The sequence below is a fragment of the Papaver somniferum genome, unplaced genomic scaffold, assembly GCF_003573695.1.
Source record: "Papaver somniferum cultivar HN1 unplaced genomic scaffold, ASM357369v1 unplaced-scaffold_3, whole genome shotgun sequence".
NCBI classification, from domain to species: Eukaryota; Viridiplantae; Streptophyta; class Magnoliopsida; order Ranunculales; family Papaveraceae; genus Papaver; species Papaver somniferum.
Window position 1 is genome coordinate 3,240,767 of NW_020641039.1, and position 25,775 is coordinate 3,266,541.

Genomic DNA, 25,775 nt, shown 5'->3' on the forward strand with positions numbered 1-25,775 from the left:
TCTCCGCTCTCCAAGTAACCGTTTTTCCAAAACAAAGAAAAACTTTCAGAAAACTTTCTCCTCTATCTGTTTCATCCTCAACCTAGATTTACTCGGATACACCGGGTAGATCTAGGTATCTGTAAATTATTATCTATAATAAGTTACAATCCCTATTTAAGTGATTGTCAGGGTTGTTATCTATGGTATTGTATATTATTTTCATATATCTGATGATTTATTCTAAACAATCATATTACTTATTATATTTTATCATAATAATTTCATATAACCTGTTTGAAGGCTTTTATACCGATTGTATCAATCGTTTCAACTATATCTCCGAGGGCGATCTACAATGGCTTGACGTAGATTTACATGTCTATGAAGATCCATGGCTACCTGATTGGATCGTGATTTCGATGTATAATGCAGATTACTCCTCCATAGGAGCATGCAGTCTTAATGAAGAAGACAAATATCTTTCAACGAAGAAGATTGAAGAAAATTTCAAATGGTGGAATTTGTATTCAAACACCATCCCTAAATCAATTTCCTTAGTAAAATACATGTATCTGATACTTTTGTATTTGTTCATGTATTTTAGTTTGGATGTTATATGAAATTGGGAGTGTTACCCCTCTTCCTTTAAAAAAAAAAAAAAAAGAAAAGAAAAGAAACCACTCCCGACAGGGCAGGGCACAAAATCTATTATGCACTTGATATCCGAGTGCCAAAAGTTTGGTTAAGAAATTACCGAGTGGTAGTCCAAGACTCCAAAATATACCGTTCTACACAACACACCTATTTTTAACGTCTGTGAAGATAAGGGTAAAAAATCACTCTCTCATCTCTCTCTTTCTTCCACTTCCCCGGACAGAAGTTACAGAACCCCCATCTTCCCCAGTTGTTTCCTTACTCAAAACCCTAACAAATTTCTTGAATCAACTCTCTGGATCTCTGGACAAAGATTTCAAGAATTTCTTGAACCCTAACCCCTTCATTCTACGGACAAAATCCCCATTTTGTTTCCATCACCATTTCCTGGACCCTAACAAGTTGCTGTTTCTCAGTATGAAGATTAATAGGGAGTCCGTCATGGATTCTTTCACCAAACTACCACTCGAGATCGCATTAGCGATTTTAACCCGTGTACCAGTGGAAACGGTGCTTGATTGCAAATCAGTCTGCAGAAATTGGAGAAAGATTGTTGATATTGCTTCCAAGGATCAATTATTCATTCAGGCGCATTTGTATCATCTCAATCAACCATCTGCTGCCGAGGATTCTTGTAAGTTGGGATTTCTTGCTTTAACTGAGAGAGGATATTACTATTTTGAATATAATGATAATCTGAATTATGAGTTAGCAGAACCGATTGATGAAAAAAAGATTAATACAACAAAAATTGGTAATGGTGCTTTATTTGTTGGTTCCTGCAATGGGTTAATCTGTCTTGCTCGACAGGAGAATGAAAGACCTGTTTGTGTTTATAACCCTTTAACCAAAGAATATGTTGTGCTTCCAGAAATTAGGAACCGTATAGACCCATATGTTAATCCTCATGAGTATGATGATTGGTCGTTCGGATTTCGTTATATTTCTGCAACAAATGAGTACAATCCTCATGAGTATGATGATTGGTCGTTCGGATTTGGTTACATTTCTGCAACAAATGAGTACAAAGTTGTAGGGATAAATGAGTCGAAGTCCAACTTTTTGGAAGTCTACATATACACTATAGGCAGTGGGAATGGATGGAGAGACCTTGGAAGAAATTTCAATCTGGAATTCAGCCCTTCACATTATAAGAAACATGGTAGCTTTGCCAGTGGAGCTATTTATTGGATTGGCGGGGTAGTAAATAAGATTGTGACCTTCGATTTGATTGAGGAAAAGTTTTGCCAACATGTCACACCTCCTCCTTTGCCACCAAACAGGAAATTGGTTCATCAGACAATAGGGGTCTTAGATGGGTTGTTGTATATTGCTATATATGACCAAGGAGATAAACTTTTTGACATATGGGTACTAAAAAGTAAGAATGATAATCACGTCAAGAAAAAGGGAGAGAAACATCAGTTGCTGGGTTGGAGTAAAGAGTTAAGGGTTGATGAAGCTGGATTACTAGCCGTTACGAAGAGTGGCGGTGTTTTAACTTACAGTAGTTTTGATGAATATGTCAACCTTTACGACACAAAAGCTTCAACCTCGGAAGTGCTTTGGGATTTGGATTACGAGGTTCAGCAAGTATTCCCTCACAACTACACCTTCGTGTCGTTGAAAGAATTAGGGGAAGAAGATACCGAATATATCTCTCAAGCCAGTTAAAGGAGGCAGAAAGCTGTGATTCGCCTTTCTAGCAGCTACAGGAAAATGTGAACCCTGAATACATACTACTGGTAATCTTCATTGAGTTTTGGCAGTAATATTCATACCATTCTGTAGACTTATGAGTGTCATTAACAAGTAACCTTTGGCTTTGTGTAAACCTCAATATTGTTGACACTGTGTTAGTGACTATGGTTATACCGTTATACTATATCGTTGACACTGGATTTTCTTTTATTCTGTCTTTATATCATCCATCCAACTATATGAGAGTGTTTTCTCTTTTCGGTTACACGACTATATTGCTTTGTAATTGTCCATTTTGTTAGTGACTCAACCTTATTTCCATGAGTTTGATGTACACCGTACTGAGTTATTTCGTTTATACATGGGAATTGAATAAGCATATTCAGGAAAAATCATAAATTTGAATAGGAATCTGCACTGAAATTATGTCTTAATCCGTTATCGGATTTCACAAGAAACAGCTAGTCAATCAGCCACAGTTCTCTATGAATTAACATGAGTTACGTCTCTGTTCTGTCATTTACTACAACCAACCTAATTGTTTATCGTAGCTACTTTCCACCTTCGTGGGAAGGTGGTGAGCTAGTTACCTTGCAAGCTACAGCCAGGATTCAGAACAATGGTTCCATTTTACAGCTAGGATTTTGACATCATGAGTTTGCACTTAAACTGTTGTTATTCACACACGTGATGCCTACTTCCACAGCTCTATCAATTTTCCATTTGCTTAACTCTGTTCAGTTAGATCTCTAGTTGCGTCATGTCAGTCTGATGATAAGAATGGCATCGATATATGACTAAGCTTTATTCAGTTGCCAGCACTAGCTCAGTTTGATTTAACTCCGTCAACAGTCACTTTTTTATAACTATTATTCATGTGCAATTCCTTACCCGTCACTAACATGTTTATTTTACCTATCGTTGGCATCTCGAGATATCCGAGTGAAGAATGCTCAATGTTATCAGCTGGCCATGCTTTTCTCGCTTTTTTTATTGACAGTCAGCTCTCATGTGAAAAGGTTTTTGAAGCTCTCTGTGGAGATACAGAACGACAGCCTCTCACTGTTTAAAAGCATCAGGTCGTTATTGGCCTGCATATAAAGCCTGTGGTGCATCTGGTAAAGCATCCTTAACTTATCAGCTGGCCATGCTTTGCTTGTTTTTATCGACGGTCATCTTCCAGGTGAAAAAGCTATTGAAGCCGTCATAGGAAATACACATTACTAGCCTTTCACTTTTTGAAAACTATAGGTTGTTATGGCCTGGGTATACAGCCTCTGGTACCTCTGGTCACTATAGTGATGTTATATACTATATGCCACCTCCATCATTGAATCGTCCCACTGCATTTGCTTCCTCTTCTTGTGCAGTTTCAGTCCCATTACAATATCTGGTCATCGTTATATAATTTTAATAAAGATAAGTGTTATTTTTGATTTACCAATAAAATATCCAGGGCATACCACAGTCAGAGATTCTAAGTTTACCTGATGAGATAAGTTTTTACAGTGAATTAGGTGTTGTTGGAGGTTCTGGTAATGATGGTTGTCCTCTGTGACTGAGGATGATTTTTTTTCAATGTTGATATGAATAAATTTACTTCAGCAACATCAAATGTGAACACTACTACTGGTAGAGATGTTGAACAGATGTCGATGAGTTTGCTGAATTTTGAGAGTTCAGTATTCCATGGTGGTTCCAGTGATCCAATGAGAGGTAGACAATCAACATAGTGTCCAATAGATGGTTTCTACTTTTATTAGACCTGATTTTTTAATGTGTAGTGGTTCCGAAAGTGGTGGTCCTCTTTCAAATGAAGCTAAGAATGCTCTATCTGCTGCTTAGCTTTCTGATCTTGCACTTGTTGAGGTGTCTCTTGGGGAGCTATGCCACCGTAAATGCTTTGGCATACTTCTACATGCTAAGTATGACGGACTGATGTTACTGTGGTTGTTCTACTTTTGTTTTTATTTACATGTGCTGGTCACTTCATGTTTTTCAGGTGTGCTCTTGGGGAGCTTACACCTTTCTTATTGATCTCATCCCACTGCATGTGCTTCTGCGCATTGCAACTGGTCGTTACTCTTCTTGGCTGTATGTTGCGTATTCTTGTAAGTATCGTGTCTTTGTTTTAGAATCTCCATTCCATTGAAAAAATTAATGGACATCGTATTATAGTATGAGGTCCCATTAGTTTTAGTCGATTTTAGTGGACAAATGAAATTTATTATGAGTAGTACAAAGGAAGGTGTAAGAGCTATATTGGGCAAACTGAAGTATTGGACATCAAGTTTTTTTTTCCACTGCCGCGTTTCATGTAGTACTCATACTTTTAGTGTTCATGATATGCTGCTATGCTAAGCCGACCAAAAAAATAATGATATGCTGCTATGCTTTAACCTAGTTAACTTCTTATGTCTTGTACACTTTGCTTCAGCATATGGTTTGTCAGGCTTCCTTATTGTGTTGGGTGTCTTTTCCGTGATGTGGAGACCTTTCATTTTTCGCACGTGTTCTTGTGATGGTACTTTTAGTTCATAGACATCAGGGATTTTAATGCCAATGAATTCTTTCTTGATTCATAGTGTCTGTGCCGCTTCTGAAACAGCTCCCTTTATCGTTCTAGCTTCTCAGTCGCATGGTGGACTTCATGTTTTCGACAAGCTTATGCTTGGTTAAGCCATAAGTAGATGATAATGTCGGTCTACCTCTCACTGTTTAAATGAGCAGCTTCTGATCCCGAGAATGTGATTTGCTTGACTATTTTGCATTTAAAAAATGATGAGCTCATGTTGCCTTTAGGTTGCGTCATGGAACTATGGTTACAAACTACTGCAATGGCTAATCGTACTGTCATTGTTGATAATAATACCTGGAATAACACACATGTTGCAACTGCTGGAACTGCCAATTCTTCTCCTGCGAAGGCTTCGTGAGAAATTTTTAACCGTGACTTGAGGTTAGCTTGGTTAGATATAAAATATGTTCTTGTCGTCTTTGGAGGTTAGCTTGGTTAATTTTGTGGACCATAATGTAGGACCACTCTGACTTGAGCTTAAATTTCTGATATACGGGTCTTGTTGGTTACCTTGGTGATATAAATAAACTTCACTGGATGGTTCTTATTGGAGGTGGCGTGTTTCCTCTATAATCAAGCAACTCCAACCATGCTGAATTCCCTCGTGTACAAACTCTCATATTACAGGTATGTTTTGCAGTTTTCAATCCTGAATTTCACCTCTGAATCCCTTCTTGAATTTTATGGTATATTTCCTAGTTTTTATCTCCCTCCTTTCATAGATTTGTGGAGACGGATGGCAAAAGTTTTATGTCAGAGTAAGGAGGATTGAAATCCGAAAGAAACATTTCATTGTTACACATATTCGAGGAGGTCAGTCATCTAACCGTGGAACTTTCGTCTTAAATTGAATGTCGATTTTGTTGCTGAACTTCTGATTATCAATCACTAAGTTTTTGAGTGTGGAAATTTATTTCTGTTATTTGGTAATTTCAGGTCCTCACCAGACACCATTGTATGGTGCAGCTGTACAAATTAAAACCTCCTAGCTAGGAACAGGAATAAAGGAAAGACAGAAATCAATTTCTACAAAGTCAAGTTACAGTAGGTATTAGCCACGCGTCTCAGTGGAGAGATTCATTCTGCAAGTCAAGTGTTGATAACAAATACAAACTCAAGTCATTGAAGTATTATGCATATTAGAGCTCTGAAGTCAGGCAATAAAACTTGTGTGTGTGAATATTCTTGACATGATCAAATTTGAGCTAATAAAACTGGATTCCAATCAAATAAAGCTCTAAAGTCAGGCAAAAACAGGTCCAACTATTATACAGAAAGACGCACAATTATTCAACTTGCACAAGAGAATACGATTAAGATGTTTAGATTCAATGCAATCAAATTAAGCCCTTACAGCAGTTCCCTACTTTACATTCAATGCACAATAAAAAAAGAGTGAAAGAAAAAAAAAAGAAGACATAAATCAGAACCCCATCAGGAGCTTGGGCTTTTGGACGGACAGATGTTTACTTTTTCTGACAGCTAGATGTTTACTTCTCCACTCTATACGCGCCCTGACGCTGTCTCCATGGTTCTTCTTAGCACACTTGCTCCCCCCTTGCTTCAGTTTAGCAATCTTGTTCCCTGCTGCCTTTTCTTGTCTTTCCTCGCAATGTAATTTCCTTTTAGCAGCTTCAACTATTTTGGGCTCCTGAATTACATCATCATCTTGATTTTTATAAGAAAGGTTTTGATACATATCGGTCCCTGGGATCTTTCTCACCCTAAGCCTGAGAATGCATCTTTCTTTGGGTTCCGTTTGTCGTTTCAAATCAACAAGAGATGGTTCAACATCTCTAAGCGAATCATCTTCAAAATCACTACCAAACAATCTACTGTACAAGTAACGTTTTTGATCACGCAACTGACCCCCCTCTGCCATGATTCTACTAAACAAGAATAAAGAAGCAAAAGAAGAAGAAATACCTGATTATATTTTGTTACCAGGACTTCGCTCTCTGGAATTTTTGTTATGTTTGGTTGAGACCTTCTACCAGTATTTATAGTGTTACTGAGGACGATATACAGAAACTAAACTTCAGGCTTCTATATCTTAGCTTGCTAGTATATGGTCTGGTTTCTGATTCCTAATATGTACGGAACTTGATGGCAAGTGCTAAATTAAACCCGAGTTTGACACCGGCGTACCAGCCAGAGGTTCAGAGTTCAGTCACATAACATAACCGTGTCAACTCACGCGGTTCGAGTTAGGATTAAATCGGAGCACTATCGGTCAAATCAGGTCAAACCTGGTACAGAATAGTATGGCGGATGTAGGCCCTTCCCGCTTTCCTAATTTCTTCTCCCAATGCTCTCTCCTCTTCGGTTTCTGTTCTACATATTCTTCTCGAATTTCTAGATCTGGTCTTTAGGTCACCCCGAAGAATACAACAATGTGGTCGTGCCGGAGTGGTTATCGGGCATGACTAGAAATCATGTGGGCTTTGCCCGCGCAGGTTCGAATCCTGCCGACCACGTTTATTTTTTGTCTTGTTTTTGCAGCTCCTTCTCTCGGTGTGAATTGTTTTTGCAGGCTTGCAGCACATTTTTGTCTTGGTTTTGCATCTCCTGCTCTTGGTGTGAATCGTGTGATAATACGAGTCAATGCATGCGTTCCTTGGAAATTGATTGGTTTGGTTTTTGCATATCTAGAAAGAAGGCACTTGTGCAAACATACTAGCAAAATCTTTAACACAAGCACTTGCAGACCTGATAAGTGAGATGGAATGCAACGAAACAACATCCATTTCCATTTAACTAGCTAAATAGCTTACTGAATTTTATCCTTCAATTCAACATATTTTGCAAGTTCATTCATTTGGCCACCGTGTTTGTCCCTTGAGTATTAGAAGTTGGAACATTCCGATTCCAGAAAGGTGTCACTAATGGCCACCGTGTCTATCAACTCTTAAATCATTGGCATATCCGAGGGAAGAATGCCTAGTGTTATCAGCTGTCTTTGCTCTTTCATTATCAATGGTCAGCTCTCATGTGTAAAAGCTTTTGAAGATGTGTTAGGAGACCCACAATGACAGGGATTTTCAATATTTTGAAACTATAGGCCGTTATGGCTGCTGCATATAAAGCCTATGGTACTTTTAGTCACTGTAGTAAATGATGGTTTACATGACTAGAAGAAATGCCAAAGTAAGAGAGGAGAGGCCTCTCTGAGATGGTAGAACACACCTCAGTTCTCCCATAGCATTGATTGTCAAAATATATAAATGTGAATTGGCCATGTAATATGATTAAAATCAGGTTTGATGTTCCCCAGTTATGGCTCAATTTACTGCTAGTTTTTAAGGAATTGGGGGTGTGTCAGAACATAGAAAGTTCTAGAGTTTCCTATGTATAGTATGTCTTGTATTCTAAGTTTAGTATACGTGCAAGTCAAGTCTTTAAGAGTTTGTATATAAATACCCATCTCCATTGTACGTGATTACTCACTGAAGTTTAATAAAAAGAACACTTCTTCTAAACCTCTTCTATTCTTCTCTATACCTAAACAATATCTAATCTCGACTTGGTATCATCCTCGTTCGATTTTTCATGTCTTCCGAAGCTTCTCATGATTCAACTGTTTCAACTGTTCTTAGTTCTTCTCAATCAATGATGGCTTCATCACTTTTCTCTCAACCTCATCATATCATTACTGTTAAACTTGATGACACAAATTATTCCCTTTGGCGTGCACAGTTCTTACCATATCTTCAAGGTTATGAACTTGATGGTTTTGTTAACGGTGAAAAACCTTGTCCCTCTGCAACTCTTCCGAACACTTGAAACCCTGACCCTGATTTTGTCTCCTGGAAGAAACAAGACCATATATTGCTTGGCTGGATTTTCTCCTCTTTAACCCGTGCTGTTGAGACATGTTCATCGTCTCACAACCTCCCGTGAAGTTTGGACATCTCTTGAATCTCTCTTTGCATCTAAGTCTGCTGCTCATATACATCATCTCCAATGTGAACTCCGTGCCTTGAAGAAAGGATCTCTTTATATGAGAGCCCATATAGATCGTGCTCGTGATATTATTGATAGCCTTGCTGCCGCTGAAACTATTGTTACAACTACTGAGTTATGTCACTGCATACTTGCTGGTTTAGATTCGTCGTATGATCCTATTGTCACTTCTCTTACAACGTCCATGGCAGCTATGACCATTGAGGACTTCATCACCTACCTTCTTACCTTTGAATTACGATTGGAACAGCAGCACAGATCTTTGAATTCCCAACCTGTTGCTAATGTTGCATCTTCTGCAAGATCTTCGGCGTTTAATTCTTCTCAACATCGACCTGGTACTGGACATCAAATTAATGGAAGTACTCGCCAACTGCTTCCTTGTCAACTGTGTGATAAAGTTGGTCACCCTGCTCATCTCTGCTGGAATTCTTTGTAGATTCATAGTGTCTTGGCTGTTTCTGAAACATCACCTTCTTTCGTTTTAACTTCTCAGTCACATGATGGACTTCATTTTTTCGAGAAGCTTATGCTTGGTTAAGCCATAAGTAGATGATAAGGTCACTCTACCTCTTACTGTTTAAATGAGTTGCTTCTGATCCTGAAAATATGATTTATTCGTATATTTTGCGTTTAAAAACTGATGATCTCATGTTGCCTTTAGGTTGCGTCATGGTAGGACTACGGTTGCCAAACTACCGCAAGGTGTTAAGGATACGTCTACGACGTAATACTTGATACACAAGTTATCAAGAATATTCTAGAATGTACTATACATAGTGTTTTGTATTTTAGGAACAAAACTAGTGACAAAACACTTAGGTGACCAACTTTGTGGTACAAAAAATCCAGCCATATTATTTGGGACACATAAAAACCATATCATTTAAAATTGACATAAAAACTCCATTTCAAATTAAAATATTTAAATTTAGTTTTTATTAATTTTTATAATCTCAATCCTACCCTTTATCGTATATATCCTTATCGATCCTTCTTCTCCTCTCGTTTAATAGTTTCATTTCTTTTTTCTTCCCCCTACCACCCCCAGAAACTCCTCCGATCGAAGCACCACCACTAAGCCACTGTCACTTCCAGATCTGCCACGATCACCTCTGCCTCTTCTTGTCTTCCCTCGCCAACACTTCTGTTTCTTTTTTTCCTACTACGATTTCAGATCGCCACCAGCATCATCTCCGCCGCCACCAAACCACATCTGACATCAACAACACCTCCATCTCTTCCTTCCCCACCATCATCACTGGAAGCACCTCATCTTTCTACTCTGAAAGCAACACCAATATTCGCGGATATACACAGAAGAACTTCAATTATTCTGTTGATTATAAAAACAAAATTCAGAATTAGGTTTTTTTTTTGAAATGGTCAGAGAGCTTTAGGTTTGATTAATAATGGTGAATTTGATGATGATGATGATGATGGTGAAGATGATGATGAAAGTGAGGTGGATATTGGTGAGGATTCGTTGAATCAGTTTGGTGATGATGAAACTATTCAGGCAATTTTGGGTTTTATTAGATCTTTGTTTATCGAAATTTAGTTCAATTTTAAGAAAATTTTAATGTTGAATTGTGAGTTTTTGTTTATTTTTTTTTCTTTTTAATTGCAAAATCTATGAGTATAAATTGATGAATTGAAGGTTTGATGTTGAAATAATTTGGGGGAAATTGAGAATAGACCGTCCTTAGAATTATAATTCAAGGATACTAGTCAATATAAGTGAATTGCGGAGATTAACATCTCCAATGATACCTGGTGGTGCTGGAAATTGGCCTAATATATGAAATGTAATCAGTTTCTTATTAATTTTTAGTTTGAAAAATGAATTGCATTTAAATTGGGTTTTTGTAGGTAAAAAAAATGAATTTTTATTCAAGAAAAAGTGGTTTGTTGTAAATGTTATTGTTGATGAACTCACTGTTCCTGAAAATCTTAACTCGACGATAAAATGGTTGTTTTTGGCTTGTCAAGGTGATGTGAAAGGTGTCGAGGAATTGTTGAAGGAAGGGACGGATGTGAATAGTATTGATTTGGATGGAAGGACTGCGCTGCATATTGCTGCTTGTGACGGGTATGTGGATGTTGTTAAGATGTTGTTGAGTCGGAAAGCCAATATCGATGCTTGTGATCGGTGGGGGAGTATGGTTAGTTTTCTCCATGCTTCTTATTGCATTTGTGGAATTTTCATCCTATAGTTGTGTGCTTATGTTTGTGAATTTGGATAATTTGTGAATTGTGTTGAAAATCCCTGCAACAGATTTTTTTAGAAGCGCAGTTGAAACCACGGTTAATTGAATGTTTTACGGCATGATTAGGCTTTTACGATTAATTAATTTTGTAGAGTTGTGGTCCATAATGCTTACGAAGAAGATATTATGCCTATCAAACAAAAAAATACCATGAATGAACAAAGGTAGGAGAAACTGGATCATGTTTGTGGGTGTAAAATGCCTTAGAATAGGTGTCATGATTTAAGATTTCAATTTGGATGCAATTAAGTTTATGTTGGGATTTTGGACTTCGTGGTTTGTATAGCGGTGGTTTTCATCGTTTTCTGCGTGGTTAAACTGGGATTTACTTGACAAAGATGATGTTACCAGTGTTTAATTCTACCTGTGGGACAATAAATGTCTTGTGCTGGCGAAGTATGTGCAGTGGTCATGTGAGCATGTACTCTGATGCCCTACCCTGGCATCCTTACATGTCTTGTTTCGGCCCTACCCTGCAACTGAACTGAAAGTAGGATTGCAACTTTGGGCACTAAACCCCAATTGTAGATTTAACTGAAATGGTTAATAGTCTCACATGATGCTATGTTCTGACCGACAACTTGGTAAATTATTCATCCTCACCAAACCAGTCATAAATACTCCCTGATGGAGCTTCACAGACCGGGGTCTTATTTTTTCTTTGCTATGCAAGTTTATTGACCGAACCCTGGCACAATGAATCCTGACATTTCATATATTTTTTTAATGAAGGTGATGCATGCTATAGTCAGACTCATGAAAGATAAAGCAACATTAGTTACCCTAACATATTTTCCTGATTCGAACAGTAGTACTCGGGTTGTCGCCATCTGTCGTACTGCTTTCTTAAGCATATATTAGTATTTGGGTAGCGCCACTGTCGTATAATTCCCATAACCGCATAGATGTTCATTTTTATTTGCATGTCTTTATCATCTTTTGATTAGTTTTTCAATGGACATGGCATGCCATGTCAATCATGACATTTCAATGACGTCTTTTTATCAATGGACATGTATATACCTCCAGTAATTTTTCTTGTAGTTGAATAGACATTTTGCACGAAACCAATTATGGTTTCATCTTATTTATGATGAAACCAATTTTGGTTTCATCTAATTTTTGCTAATTTTTGTCGACGAAACCAATTTGTTGGTGATATAATAATATATTTTTTTATTGAAACCAGTTTTGGTTTCATCTAATATGTGTTTTTTTTCTTCAGCTTTTATGTTGACGAAACCAATTTTTGTTGGTGAACTAGAAGGACATATTCTAGAGATATTTCTTTACCTGGTGAGCTGGAAATACAGTCAGGTTATGAAGATCCGTCTCATGTCTTTTGGAAAAAATTACTGAATAGGAAAACCCCAAGGTGGAGATATTTTCCTGTTGCATCCTCACCTTAGAGGATCCGTAAACGAGTTCAATATTTCCAAGGCTCATTGGAAAATGAGAATTTTGACAGTGATGATGTCACGAAGAAGAGAAGGAAGGTTCTCACCGGTACCATTTTTGCGGGAGAATCTGAAACTCCATATTTTGATTGCTCCATAAAAGTTGACGGTGGTGACATGTTTCATCTTATTTGTGTTTTTTTTATGATGAAACCAAATTTTGGTTTTACCTGATTTTTTTCCTAGTTTATTCGGCCTGACTTGGAAGTCGGCGTGTTTGGTTTGTGAAATTTGTACAGGTGAAACGACAATATGCGAAAAAATGATGAAACCAATTTCGGTTTCATTTATTTTTGGTGAAACCAATTTTGGTTTCATCATTTTTCTGTTTGGTTTCATCATTTTTTTCTTATTTTCTTGAATATTGATCAATGAAATTCATTTTTTGTGGCGGCGGCTGGTTGGTGGTGTTGCTCGGCGACGATGGTGGTCGTCGGTGGCGGTGGTGGTTAGCATTAACGATGGTAGCGCGGTGGTGGTGACGGCGGTGGTGGTGGGCGGCGGCGGCGGTGGTATTGCTGTTGAAGCGCAAAAACCAATTATGGTTTCATCTTATTTATGATGAAACCAAAATCGGTTTCATCGTATTTCAACAATGTATTTCTGTCCATGAAGATGTATAATACCTCTTAAAAAATTTCTTGCAGGTGATTTCTCACGAAACCAAGATGAAACCAAAATCGGTTTTCATCGTATTTATTATGAAACCAAAATCGGTTTCATCTTATTTATGATGAAACCAAAATCGGTTTCATCGTATTTTTGGGAGGTGGTGGTGGTGGGCGGTCGTGGTGCTAGTTTTGGTCGGCGGTGGTCGACAGTGGTGGTGCTGGATGGTAGGGTGGCTGGTATTGGTGGTGCAATTACGTAGTATCGGTGGTGGTGGTGGTCGGAGGTGGTGGCGGTGGTGGCGGTGGCGGTGGTGGTCGACAATGGTGGTGCTGGATGGTAGGGTGGCTGGCAGTGGTGGTGCAATTGCGCAGTATCGGTGGCGGCGGCGGCGGAGCGGCGGAGCGGTGGTTGTCGGTGGCGGAGCGGTGATGGTCGGTGACGGCGGTGGTGGTCGGTGGCGGGGTGGTCGGTGGTGGCGGCGGTGGTTAGTGGTGGCGGCGGCGGCGGCGGTGGTGGCGGCGGTGGTGGTCGGTGGTGAATACGGTGGTGGTCAGTGGTGGTGGCGGCGGCGGAGCGGTGGTGGTCGGTGGCGGTAGTGGTCAATGGCGGCGGCGAAGGTGGTGGTCGGAGGTGGCGGCGGTCGGTGGCGGCGGTGGCGGAAGGTGGCATTGGCGGTGGTCGGAAGTGGTGGCGGTGGTTATCGGTGGCGGCGGTGCTTATTGGTGGTTGTTTATTTCTTGTTGGGGGTGACAATATAATAAGAATTAAAGTGTGGTTGATTTTTTTTTTTGTTGGGGTGATTTAAACTAGAAGGGTAATATAGACAGTTTATATTAAATGTGGTTTTTGTGAACAATTTGTTTTGTTGGAGTTTTTGTATATGGATAGTGACACCTTTGGGGTTATAACTCGCGGACCGTTTTAGGAATTTGTATGACTTGTATGGCAAGTCATGTGAGTTTGTATAAAAAGAGATACGTCTCCTGTATGTAACTATTCATTGAGTCAATAAAAAAAATAACTTCTCTTAAACTTTTCTTGTCTTCTCTTTAACCTAAACCTAAATTATACCTAAACTTGATTTGGTATCATCCTTGTCGATCCTCCATGTCTTCGGCAGCTTCTACAGATTCTGCTATCTCTACTGTTCTCAATTCATCTCAATCAATCATGTCCTCATCTCTATTTTCTCAACCTCATCATATCATCACTGTCAAACTCGATGATACAAATTACTCTCTCTGGCGTGCTCAGTTCCTACCATATCTTCAAGGTTATGAACTTGATGGTTTTGTTAATGGTGAAAAACTCTGTCCTACTGCAACTCTTCCCAACACGACCAACCCTAATCCTGATTTTGCTGCCTGGAAGAAACAAGATCGTATTTTACTTGGCTGGATTTTTCTTATTTAACCCCTGCTGTGTTGAGGCATGTTCATCGTCTTACAACTTCACGTGAAGTCTGGACCTCTCTTGAGTCTTTTTTTTCATCAAAATATGCTGCTCATATTCACCATCTTCAATGTGAACTCCGTGTCTTGAAAAAAGGATCACTCTCCATGAGATCCTATATTGATCGCGCAAGAGACATAGTTGATAGTCTAGCTGCTGTTGATACTACTGTCACCACTATGGAACTGCCCCATTGTATTCTTACAGGCTTGGATTCGTCATACGATCCAATTGTTACCTCCCTGACCACATCCATGGTAGATATGACCATTGAAGATTTTATTACTTATCTACTCACCTTTGAGTTACGTCTGGAACACCAAACCAACTCGCTGAATTCTCAGCCTGTCGCTAATATGGCCTCATCCTCCAGATCCATGAAGAAAAACTCTCAACAACAAAGCAACACGGGATATTCAACTGGTAATACTCGTGAAAAACCACCCTGTCAATTGTGTGACAAAGCTAGCCACACTGCTCATCTCTGCTGGAAAAGGTTTGATCGCAATTTTCGACCCCAACCTCCTCGTCGACCATCATCTTCTCAGTCATCCACTGCTCCCCGTGCTTATATTTCTCACGCATCAAGATCACTCTTTGATGCTCCTTGGGTTCCTGACAGCGGTGCCACTGATCATATCACTAATGATTTGTCTCGACTTCATCTTCCAACAGAATATTCTGGACCTGATCAGATAAAATTGGGTAATGGTAGTTCTATTCCAATCTCCCATATTGGTTCCTCAATTCTTGGCAATCCTGATCGTAAGTTGCATCTCAATAACACAATTTACACCCCTTAGATTTCTCATAACTTGTTAATTGTCTCTCGTTTAACCACTGATAACAATGTGTTATTCGAATTTCATCCTGATTTTTGTCTTGTGAAGGATCGATGTACGGGGAAGGTGCTTCTGCGCGGCCGTAGGGAAGGTGGTCTCTATGAACTTGATGCTTCGTCCATTTCTCCAAAAGTCTGTGTTGGTGAACGAACTAGTCTACATAATTGGCACTCTAGGCTAGGCCATCCTATGATGCGAATTGTGCGTTATATTATATCAAAGTTTTCTCTTCCAGTTTCTAGTAATACTATAAATTTTTTCTCCTCCTGTCATGAGCATCGTAGTCATAAATTATCTTTTCCGTCTAGTAGTACTAGGTATCTAAACCCTTTAGATTTAATTGTCTCTGATGTTTGGGGTGCTTCTCATGTTTTATCTAATGAAGGTTATAGATACTACATCATTTTTATTGATGCTTATAGTCGTTTTACTTGGATGTTTCCTATGGCTCACAAGTCAGATGTGTATTCTATCTTTCTTGTTTTTCAAAAACATGTTGAGAATCTCTTTGACAAAAAGATAAAAAAATTTCAATCAGACAATGCTGATGAGTATCGAAAACTCACTCCTTATCTTCAACAACAAGGTGTATTTCATCGTTTCTCTTGCCCATGCATATCTGAAAAGAATGGTTTAGTTGAGAGACGACATCATCATATTCGTGAAACTGGTCTTACTCTTTTGTCCATGGCTTTCGTTCCCTCCTCCTATTAGTATGATGCATTCTTTACAACGTGTTATTTAATGAATAGATGTCCATCTTCTGCTCTTAATAACACTTTTCTTTATGAAACTATTTTTGGTCCACCAGATTATAACTCCTTACGTGTTTTTGGCTTCCTTTGCTATCCTCATCTAAGACCATATCGTTCTCATAAAATGGAAGCATTATCTTCTCTATGTGTCTTCATAGGTTATAGTCCTTCTCATAAAGGATATAAATGTCTACACATTCCTACTGGTCGTATTTATGTGAGTCGACATGTTGTGTTCCATGCGACTGAATTTCCCTTTGCCGCATTGACACCTTATCCGTCATCCAGCAATCAGGTAACTACTCCTTCACTAAATATCATTCATATTGATACTGTGCCACAACAATCTACTACTGATACTATGCCAGTTACTTCACCTGTAGTGATTGATCGAGTGTTACAAGAAGAACCATTACTGCCATCTACAGTTGCGACACCTTCTGTGTCTTCTTTGTCATCTGATGCTACATCACTTTTGTCTCCTCAACATGTTACTACTTCTGTCCCTGCTACGTCTGTGTAGACAAGTACTACCCCTTCTACGGATTCTGGTCATCCCATGATAACTCGAGCAAAAGATGGCATTTATAAACCAAACTCTAAATATGCTCTTATTACAGAATTTGAACCAACTTGTTATTCTCAAGCTCAGACGGATCCAGATTGGCGACAATCTTCAGATGATGAATACAATGCATTAATTCAAAATGGTACGTGGTATTTGGTACCTTATCATCCTTCTATGAATCTTATTGGTTGTAAATGGGTATATCACATTAAAAGGAAATCTGATGGTTCTATTGAGCGTCGAAAAGCTCGTCTGGTGGCTAAAGGATACAATCAACAAGAAGGTGTTGATTATGGTGAAACATATAGTCCTGTTATTAAACTATGCACTATACGTATCATTCTTACGTTGGTTCTCTCTCATAATTGGCCTATCAATCAATTTGATGTTCAAAACGCCTTTCTTCATGGCAATATTGAAGAAAAAGTTTATATGAAACAACCTCCAGGTTATGTTGATCCTAATTTTCCCACATATATGTGCAAATTACATTGTTCTCTTTATGGTTTAAAGCAAGCCCCAAGAGCTTGGTACAACAGGCTAAGTACTTTCTTATTGAAGACTGGGTTTATTACATCAAAATGTGATTCTTCGTTATTTATCAGGAGTGATGATACTGGAGTTGTTTTTTTGCTTGTTTATGTTGATGACATTATTCTCACGGGTTCAAGTACATCTGATTTGGTATCTACTCGGAATTCTTTACAAAGTGAATTTGCAATTGAGGATCTTGGTCCTCTTTCTTATTTTCTCGGAATTGAAGAAACTCGCTCGCCTTCAGGTTTGTTTCTTACACAACGAAGATATATTCATGATCTTCTTGTTCGGGCTAAGATGGATGGTATTAAACCAATCCAAACTTCACTTAGTACAACCAGGGATATGTCATCTGATCAAAGTACGCCAATTACTGAATATAGAAGCATTGTTGGTGCTTTACAATATTTAACCTTTACACGTCATGATTTGGCTCATGCCGTAAACAAAGTCTGTCAATTTATGCATAATCCAACGGAATATCATTGGAGTTTAGTTAAACGTATATTACGTTATCTAAAGCATACTTCTATATTTGGCATTTATCTACGTCCAACACCGAGTTTGCAATTATCCTTTACTGCCTACACTGATTCTGATTGGGCTGGTTCTTTAGATGATCGTAAATCTACTAGTGGCTATTGTGTTTTTCTTGGTGGCAATATTATTTCCTGGAGTGCTTGTAAACAGAAAATTGTATCTCGTTCAAGCACTGAAGCAGAATATCGTGGACTAGCAATTGCTACTGCTGAGATAATGTGGATTCAATATCTTCTTTCAGAATTACAGGTATCCACTAAATCACCTCCTGTGTTATGGTGTGATAACCTTGGAGCAACTTATCTCACTGTTAATCCAATATTTCATGCTCGAACGAAACATATTGAAATAGATTATCACTTTGTTCGTGATCAAGTTGCTTTGAAACAATTGGATGTTCGATTCATTTCCTCCAAAGATCAGGTGGCTGATATATTCACTAAACTTCTTTCTAAATATCGTTTTCATTTACTCAGAACCAAGCTGACGGTTCAAGAAGATCTGTTGCGCTTGCGGGAGGGTGTTAAGGATACGTCTATGACGAAATACTTGATACACAAGTTATCAAGAATATTCTAGAATGTACTATACAAAGTGTTTTGTATTTTAGGAATTTGTATGACTTGTATAGCAAGTCATGTGAGTTTGTATAAAAGGAGATACGTCTCCTGTATGTAACTATTCATTGAGTCAATAAGAAGAATATCTTCTCTTAAACTTCTCTTGTCTTCTCTTTAACCTAAACCTAAACTTGACTCAAGGGCTAATCGTTTTGTCATTGTTGATAATGATACTTGAAATAACACATATGTTGCAACTGTTGGAACTGCCATGCTGCTTGCGAAATTTTCAACTCGTTGGATGTACTATGTTCTTGTTGTCTTTGGAGGTTAGCTAGGTTAATTTTTGTGGACCATTCTTAGAAATCAATGTAGGACCACTCTGACTTGAGCTTAAATTTCTGATATTCAGGTCTTGTTGGTTACCTTTGTGATATAAATAAATTTCACTGGATGGTTCTTATTGGAGGTGGCGTGTTTCCTCTATAATCAAGCAACTCCAACCATACTGAATTCCCTCGTGTACAAACTCTCATCTTACATGTATGTTTTTGCAGATTTCAATCTTGAATTTCACCTCTGAATCCCTTCTTGGATTTTATGGTAAATTTCCTTATTTTTATCTCTCTCCTTTTGTAGATTTGTGGAAACGGATGGTAAAAGTTTTATGACAGAGTAAGGAGGACTGAAATCCCAAAGAAACATTTCAATGTTACATATTCGAGGAGGTCAGTCATCCAACCATGGAACTTTCGTCTTAAACTGGATGTCAATTTTTGCTGAATTTGTGGATTATCAATCATTTAGTTTTTGAGTGTAAAAATTTTATTTCTGTATTTGGTATAGTCAGGTCTTCAGCACACATCATTGGATGGTGCGGCTATAAAAACTAGAACCTCCTAACAATAGGATTAAAAGAGAAATACGGAGAAACCAAAAGTGGTAAAAGCCTAATTATATGCATTTCTTTGAAAAATCAATCACATCTTTTCTCACCAACATCTTTTTTTGTACGCAGAATCCAAAATCAAGCTCAAATAGCACAAAAAGAAAGAAGAATCCTTGGCATTAGTTACAGGTTTAGCATTCATAGTAGGGGTGAGCACGTGTCTTGGTGGAGAGATTCATTCTGCAAGTCAAGTGTTGTTAACATATATTGTCCTACCTGCATGAGACAAGTGAACTCTCTTCCAACCAGCAGTGTTTGAAACAAATTTTTCTTCAAGAAAGTCATAAGAAGAATTTATGTGAGATGTTTTAAGAAGTTGATGACCCAGATATTTATATGTTCTCTCCATCTACTGCACACCCAACATACTTGCTATTTCAGTTCTCCTGTGACTTTCCATACCTTTACTTAAGTAGACAGATGATTTCCACATGTTTGGAGTCTGGCTAGACCAAGTAGCATATATGTGAAGAATCTGGAGAAGAGTTTGAAGAGTCTTGTTGTCCAAACTACCAGATGTTGGGATCTTGCAACAAATAACAACACGTTAGATATATAAAACTGAATCGAAATAACCCTACCGAAACTACTTAATGAGGGCAGAATCACGGGTTTAACAAGTTGTCCTTAACACATTAGTTCGCGGTTATACTCAAGATGAGTAATGCTAAACCCCTCACAGCAAAGATGTGTCCAGGATAAGACTGCCGGTATAACTTGAGTTATAATAACGTAAGTTACCCACTCTTGAACTTAGAAACAGGGATGAAAGTAAAACGCCACACAAAAAAAATAAAAAAGATGAAGAAAAGAAGACAGAAAGACGGTCTCTTCTTGTGTTTTGAAAACGTAATTTCAAGTTGTATTTATAGGAAGAGATGCTTGGAAATCAAGTTAGGTTTTGGTTTTCTTCAAAAACAAGTAAAACACGTAAAAGGAATTTACCCATAAATAAAACTCTTAAAAAAAATTTGGAATTAATTTCCTAAAGAAAACTCGCCAAAAATAAATCCGAGTAGAAGAGGAACTTGGTGTATGGTATACGCACATATGCATGGGTCGAAACATTTATTTTTTGACCCACCCGCTCTATCCATATTTTTTTACAATATATCCATAAGAATATAGTTATATAGTGGAGCACCTCTTTAGTTTTCCACAATGTGGGACTAAATGTTCCATTTATTTACTCAAAAATGAGTGAGTATCCATAGACCCTTAGGTCATTAGATCAAACCACACCAAGACCAAAACTATTTTTATTAAATACCCATTTTTCTCCAACAATCCCCCACATGAATGAAATCTCGGAAAAATGAAAATCAGAGTAAGGAAAATACCATTTAGGCAAAGGTGTCTATGAGGTCTTGAACCCTTACTTAGTGAGAAGTTATCGGAACTACTTGCTAAACAGTTGACCTAGTCTTGAACTGATATCATTTGGTGTAATTCACGACAACAACCACGCATGACATTCTCCTGGCGTTGCTAAATTCGTGTCGTTTTGTCCAATTTGGCCCTGGACATATCCTGTTTCTCAGAATGCTCTAGAGAATCGGCTCAACTCTCATAGGAAGCGGCACCACTTCCACATTTAGATAGGTGAGTTCCATCAAGACTGTTTACTGCGACACCCCACTTCAATCTTAAATTGAAACTATGGAACTCATTAAGATTTATTAAAAAGTCATCCTCCACATGCAGTCACACTATCACATCAACACCATAGGGAAGTGACAGAGAATTTCATTCTATGATAATGTTTACCTTTTTGCCTAACACAAATTAGTTATCTCATTCGAAACCTTGATCTTGGGATCTCCATTCAGCAAGGTTGAGTATCCTTCATGGCAAGTTTAATTATTGAGCCTAAGCCCCATCTCCCTCGATGCTCTACTAACTATCTCCTTGGACAAAATTTTCGTTAAAGGGTCCGCGATATTCTCCTTAACCTTGTCCAATCTATGGAAAATTTTCAAAGAATCATGTCTTCTACGCATATGTATAGACTTTCTATTGTAGAAGCTACTCTTAGCTCTACTTATTGCAGATTTGTTGTCACAACGTATAGATATAGCTGGCACAGGCCTATGCCAGAGAGGAATATCTTCTAAAAAGATTCTTAGCCATTCGGCCTCCTCTCCGGCTTTATCTAACGCAATAAACTCCGACTCCATAGTGGAACGATCTATACATGTCTGTTTGGAACTCTTCCGAGATACAGACGCACCTGAGTGAAAATATATCCACTCGTAGACTTAGACTCCTCTGAGTCTGCTATCCAGTTTGCATCGCAAAATCCCTCAAGGACGGTAGGGTACCCTTCGTAATTCAAACAAAAGGTCATTGTGAACTTTAAGTACCTCAGCACTCTAATAAGTGCATCCCAATGCATCTGCCCTGGATTACAAGTATACCTGCTTAACCTACTCACAGCATAAACAATGTCTGGTCTCGTACAATTCATCAGATACATCAGACTTCCTATGAGTCTCGAGTATTCAAGTTGGTTAACTCCTACATCCTTATTCTTCTTGAGATGACAAGAAGAATCATACAGAGTACAAATAAGTTTATAGTCAAACTGATTATATTTCTTAAGTATGGATTCAACATAATGAGACTGACTCAGACTATAGCTATTATAAGTTTTTCTAATCTTCATCCCTAATATGACATCAGCGGGGCCTAAGTCTTTCATGTCAAAGTTCTCATTCAACAATTTCTTAGTGGAATTAATAACATCCATGTTTGTACCTAGTATAAGCATATCATCAACATACAAGCATACAATCACACAGGCATCCTTGACAAGTTTAGTATAAACACACTTATCAGATTCATTAATTCTAAAACCATTAGAAATCATCACATGATCAAATTTCTCATGCCACTATTTAGGTGCTTGTTTTAACCCATACAAAGATTTAACCAGTTTAGAAACTTTCTTTTCAAAACCTTTAACTACAAATCCCTCAGGTTGTTCCATATAAATTTCTTCATCTAACTCACCATTAAGAAACGCTGTCTTTACATCCATTTGATGTATCTCTAGATTATAGACAGAAGCTATAGCAATTAACATCCTAATGGAGATATTCTACACACTGGCGAATAGGTGTCGAAGAAATCTATACCTTCTATTTGTCTGTAGCCTTTAGCTACCAACCTAGCCTTGTATTTTTCAACAGTTCCATCTATCTTATGTTTTCTCTTGAAAATCCATTTAAAACCTATGGCCTTAGACCCTGGATATAAATCTACAAGTTCAAAAGTACCATTTTCTCGAACGGAATCCATTTCACCAATGGAAACTTCTTTCCACCATGGAGCTTCAGGACAAGTCATGGCTTCTTTAAGTCTGAGGATCAGACTCGGCTAGGTATGTAATGCAACCAGGATAGGTTTTCTAGTTTTAACCCTTTTACCTCTTCTAGGTTCTATTCTGGTTCATCTTCCTCTAAAGGTAATGACTGACTGGATTGAAATTCTAGGGGATCATCTAAACATCTCTTTCGAGAATCACGTTTTAGGAAAAACTTCTCAAAAACTCAGCATCCCTAGACTCCATGATAGTATTCAACCCTATGTCAGAAATTTCAGAACTCACAACCATAAACCTATGAGCACTACTATGCTCAGGATACCCTATAAAAACACAATCAACGGTTTTGGGTCCTATCTTATTTTCTTAGGAGGAGGGATGGCCACCTTTGCCAAGCACCCCACACTTTGAAGTAATCATAAGATGGTTGTTTACTTTTCCATAACTCATATGGACTTTTATCTGATCCTTTAAAGGGTACTCTGTTCAGGATGTAATTGGCTGAGAGGATAGCCTCCCCCCACAAATTCGAAGGTAATCCTGAACTAATCAACATGGCATTCATCATATCCTTAAGGGTACGGTTCTTTCGTTCAGCTACACCATTGGATTGAGGTGAATAAGGGGCTGTAGTTTCATGTATTATCCATGTTCTTCGAAATCTCCAATAGGAATTAGATACTCACCACCACGGTCAGACCTAAAAGTTTTAATGGTAGCATTCAATTGGTTTTCAACTTCACGTTTATATATCTTAAAGGCTTCTAAGGCATTGTCCTTCCCTCTAAGCAAATAAACCTGACAGTACCTCGTACAATCATCTATAAAAGTGACAAACCATTTCTTACCACCTCTAGTTTGAACTGACTTCATGTCAACTACGTCTGAATGAATCAATTCTAAGGGTTGAGAGTTTCTCCGGAAATTCTTATTGAATGATTTCTTAGCATGCTTAGATTCTACGCAAATCTCACACTTATGATTTTTATCTAAAGTGAATTTTGGTATGCAGTCTACGCTAGCTAGTTTATGCATTAATTTATAATTTACATGACCAAGTATACCATGCCAAACGTCCAATCACACACACATGTAAGCAGTAATCATTCAATTTCAATTCAGGACAGGTTACATTAAGTTTATATAGACCCCCAGTCTTATAACCCTTACCCACATAATCATTGCCCTTAGTTACTATAAGTTTTCCAGACTCAATTGTAACTTTAAAACCCTTATAATCTAAAACAGAACAAGAAACAAGATTTTTGCAGATGTCTGGAACATGAAGAACTTCATTCAATGTGAGAGCCTTTCCATATGTGAGCTTCAGACAAAACTTTCCTCTTCCTGCAACCTATGATGCAGATGAGTTGCCCATATAGAGTTTCTCGCCTTCCCCTACCCTCTGGTAGGAGGTGAACAAGTCTCTATTCCCACAAACATGCTTAGTAGCTCCAGAGTCTGCGCACCAGTCCATCATATTGGTCACCAAATTAACTTCAGACACCACAGCAGAAAACTCGTCTTTGCTCTTCTCAACCAAGTTAGCATTATTCTTCTTATCCTTACGTTGTCTACAGTGCACTGCCATATGACCAGTATTTCCACACACTCAACAAGGACCCTTAATTTTAATAATGCTAGATTCTGGTTTACGAAATGTACCTTTCTTGTTAGGTCCATTCTTCGAGTTGCAATTGTTGTTGTCACCTTTTCCAGCTTTGAATGACTCTTGTTCAGACATATGAGCTTTCTTAGCCATGTCCCTTGCAGATGACACGTTCTTGTCTTTGGTGCACAACATCTCTTCCACTTGAATTTTATTTCCCAATTCAACCATGTTGATCTCGTCGGTGTCATGTCTCAGATTTTTCTTGTACTCCGACCAAGAAGATGGTAACTTCTCAATCACCGGAGACACTTGAAACATCTCATCAATAACCACACCTTCAACAAGAATCTCGTTAATGATTTGCTGAAGTTCGAGAAATTGATCAACAACAGATTTATCATTCGTCATCTTGAACTCCATAAACTTTGCTACCTGAAATTTCTTGCTTCCTGCAGTCTCAGCTTGGTAATTTGCTTCTAATGAAGTCCACAACTCATAAGCAGTCAAGTTATCTTTAACATTGTAAAAATCATACATCGCATCTTCCAAACCATTCAGGATATGATTTTTAGCCATATAGTCACCCCTTGTATAATACTCTTCATCAGCATCAGTATTATCTTCTTTCACTACACCATTTTTCGGGATTAGCAACGGTGGCGTGCAGTTGCAAAACGGACTTGCAACAGTAGCCAGCCGTTGCGAAACATGGCGTTGCATTTTTTTCGCAACGACTTTCGGTTCAGCCAACTGTTTTTTTTCCTTAACTTTGCAACGGTTTCTGCCGTTGCGAACAGGTTTAGCAGCAACTGGATGCTGTTGCTATATTTTTTTCGTAACAGCTTCGAGCAGTTGTGAAATGGAAAATTCGCAACCGCTACAGAGCAGTTGCGAAATTTAGAACCAAAAAAAATCAGAACGACTAATCTTATCCGGACCCAGTTTTATTATTCTGGTTCTAAATTTAGCAACAGTTTTCGGCCGTTGCTAAATTTTTGCAATAGAAAAAAAAAGTCAAGTCAATTTGTCGTTGACCTAGTCAAGAGTTCCCTGCAACATTACAGGTCAAAATCCAGGCCAAAACATATAAAAATCACTTACTAACCTACTTATCTGGCAAATAAGGCTTATTCAAGACTTTTAATAAAGTAAAAATCATTCCATAGCAAAAAGTAGAAGTTACAAAGATCATGACTTTTCATTTCGGTATAATTATTCTTGCATTTTTAATGGAAAAGTACTACAGAAGCAAGGTGGGTGCATGATCAGAATTTTAGCAATCATGTTCACATTATCTCAGGGTTCTGACAAAAACAATGATAAAAGACTGGTATTCTTTCAAGTCTCCAGCTGGTTTGCATTCACATGATTAACATCTTCCTTTGATATCCCAGCTGAATCTAAGGCCCTCTCAATGA

General features: G+C 38.2%; 1 protein-coding gene and 1 non-coding gene across 3 annotated transcripts; both read left to right on the plus strand.

Annotated features, from left to right (window-relative positions):
- The first annotated feature begins 733 nt into the window (after positions 1–733).
- Positions 734–6,678, plus strand: LOC113341619 (F-box protein At3g07870-like). Of its 2 annotated transcripts, XM_026586435.1 has the most exons (7): positions 734–2,381; positions 3,357–4,262; positions 4,340–4,448; positions 5,140–5,296; positions 5,375–5,542; positions 5,638–5,728; positions 5,852–6,678. In XM_026586435.1, exon 1 carries the CDS (start codon positions 1,054–1,056, stop codon positions 2,308–2,310), a length of 1,257 nt encoding a protein of 418 aa, XP_026442220.1. In that variant the 5' UTR covers positions 734–1,053; the 3' UTR covers positions 2,311–2,381; positions 3,357–4,262; positions 4,340–4,448; positions 5,140–5,296; positions 5,375–5,542; positions 5,638–5,728; positions 5,852–6,678. The 2 variants fall into 2 exon arrangements, with proteins under 2 accessions (XP_026442220.1, XP_026442221.1); XM_026586436.1 differs by having other exon boundaries at positions 3,357–4,053; positions 4,340–5,296.
- Positions 6,679–7,310: 632 nt separating this feature from the next.
- TRNAS-AGA lies at positions 7,311–7,392 on the plus strand. The gene has a single exon. It is a non-coding gene; the product is annotated as a tRNA-Ser (tRNA).
- Positions 7,393–25,775: the final 18,383 nt, after the last annotated feature.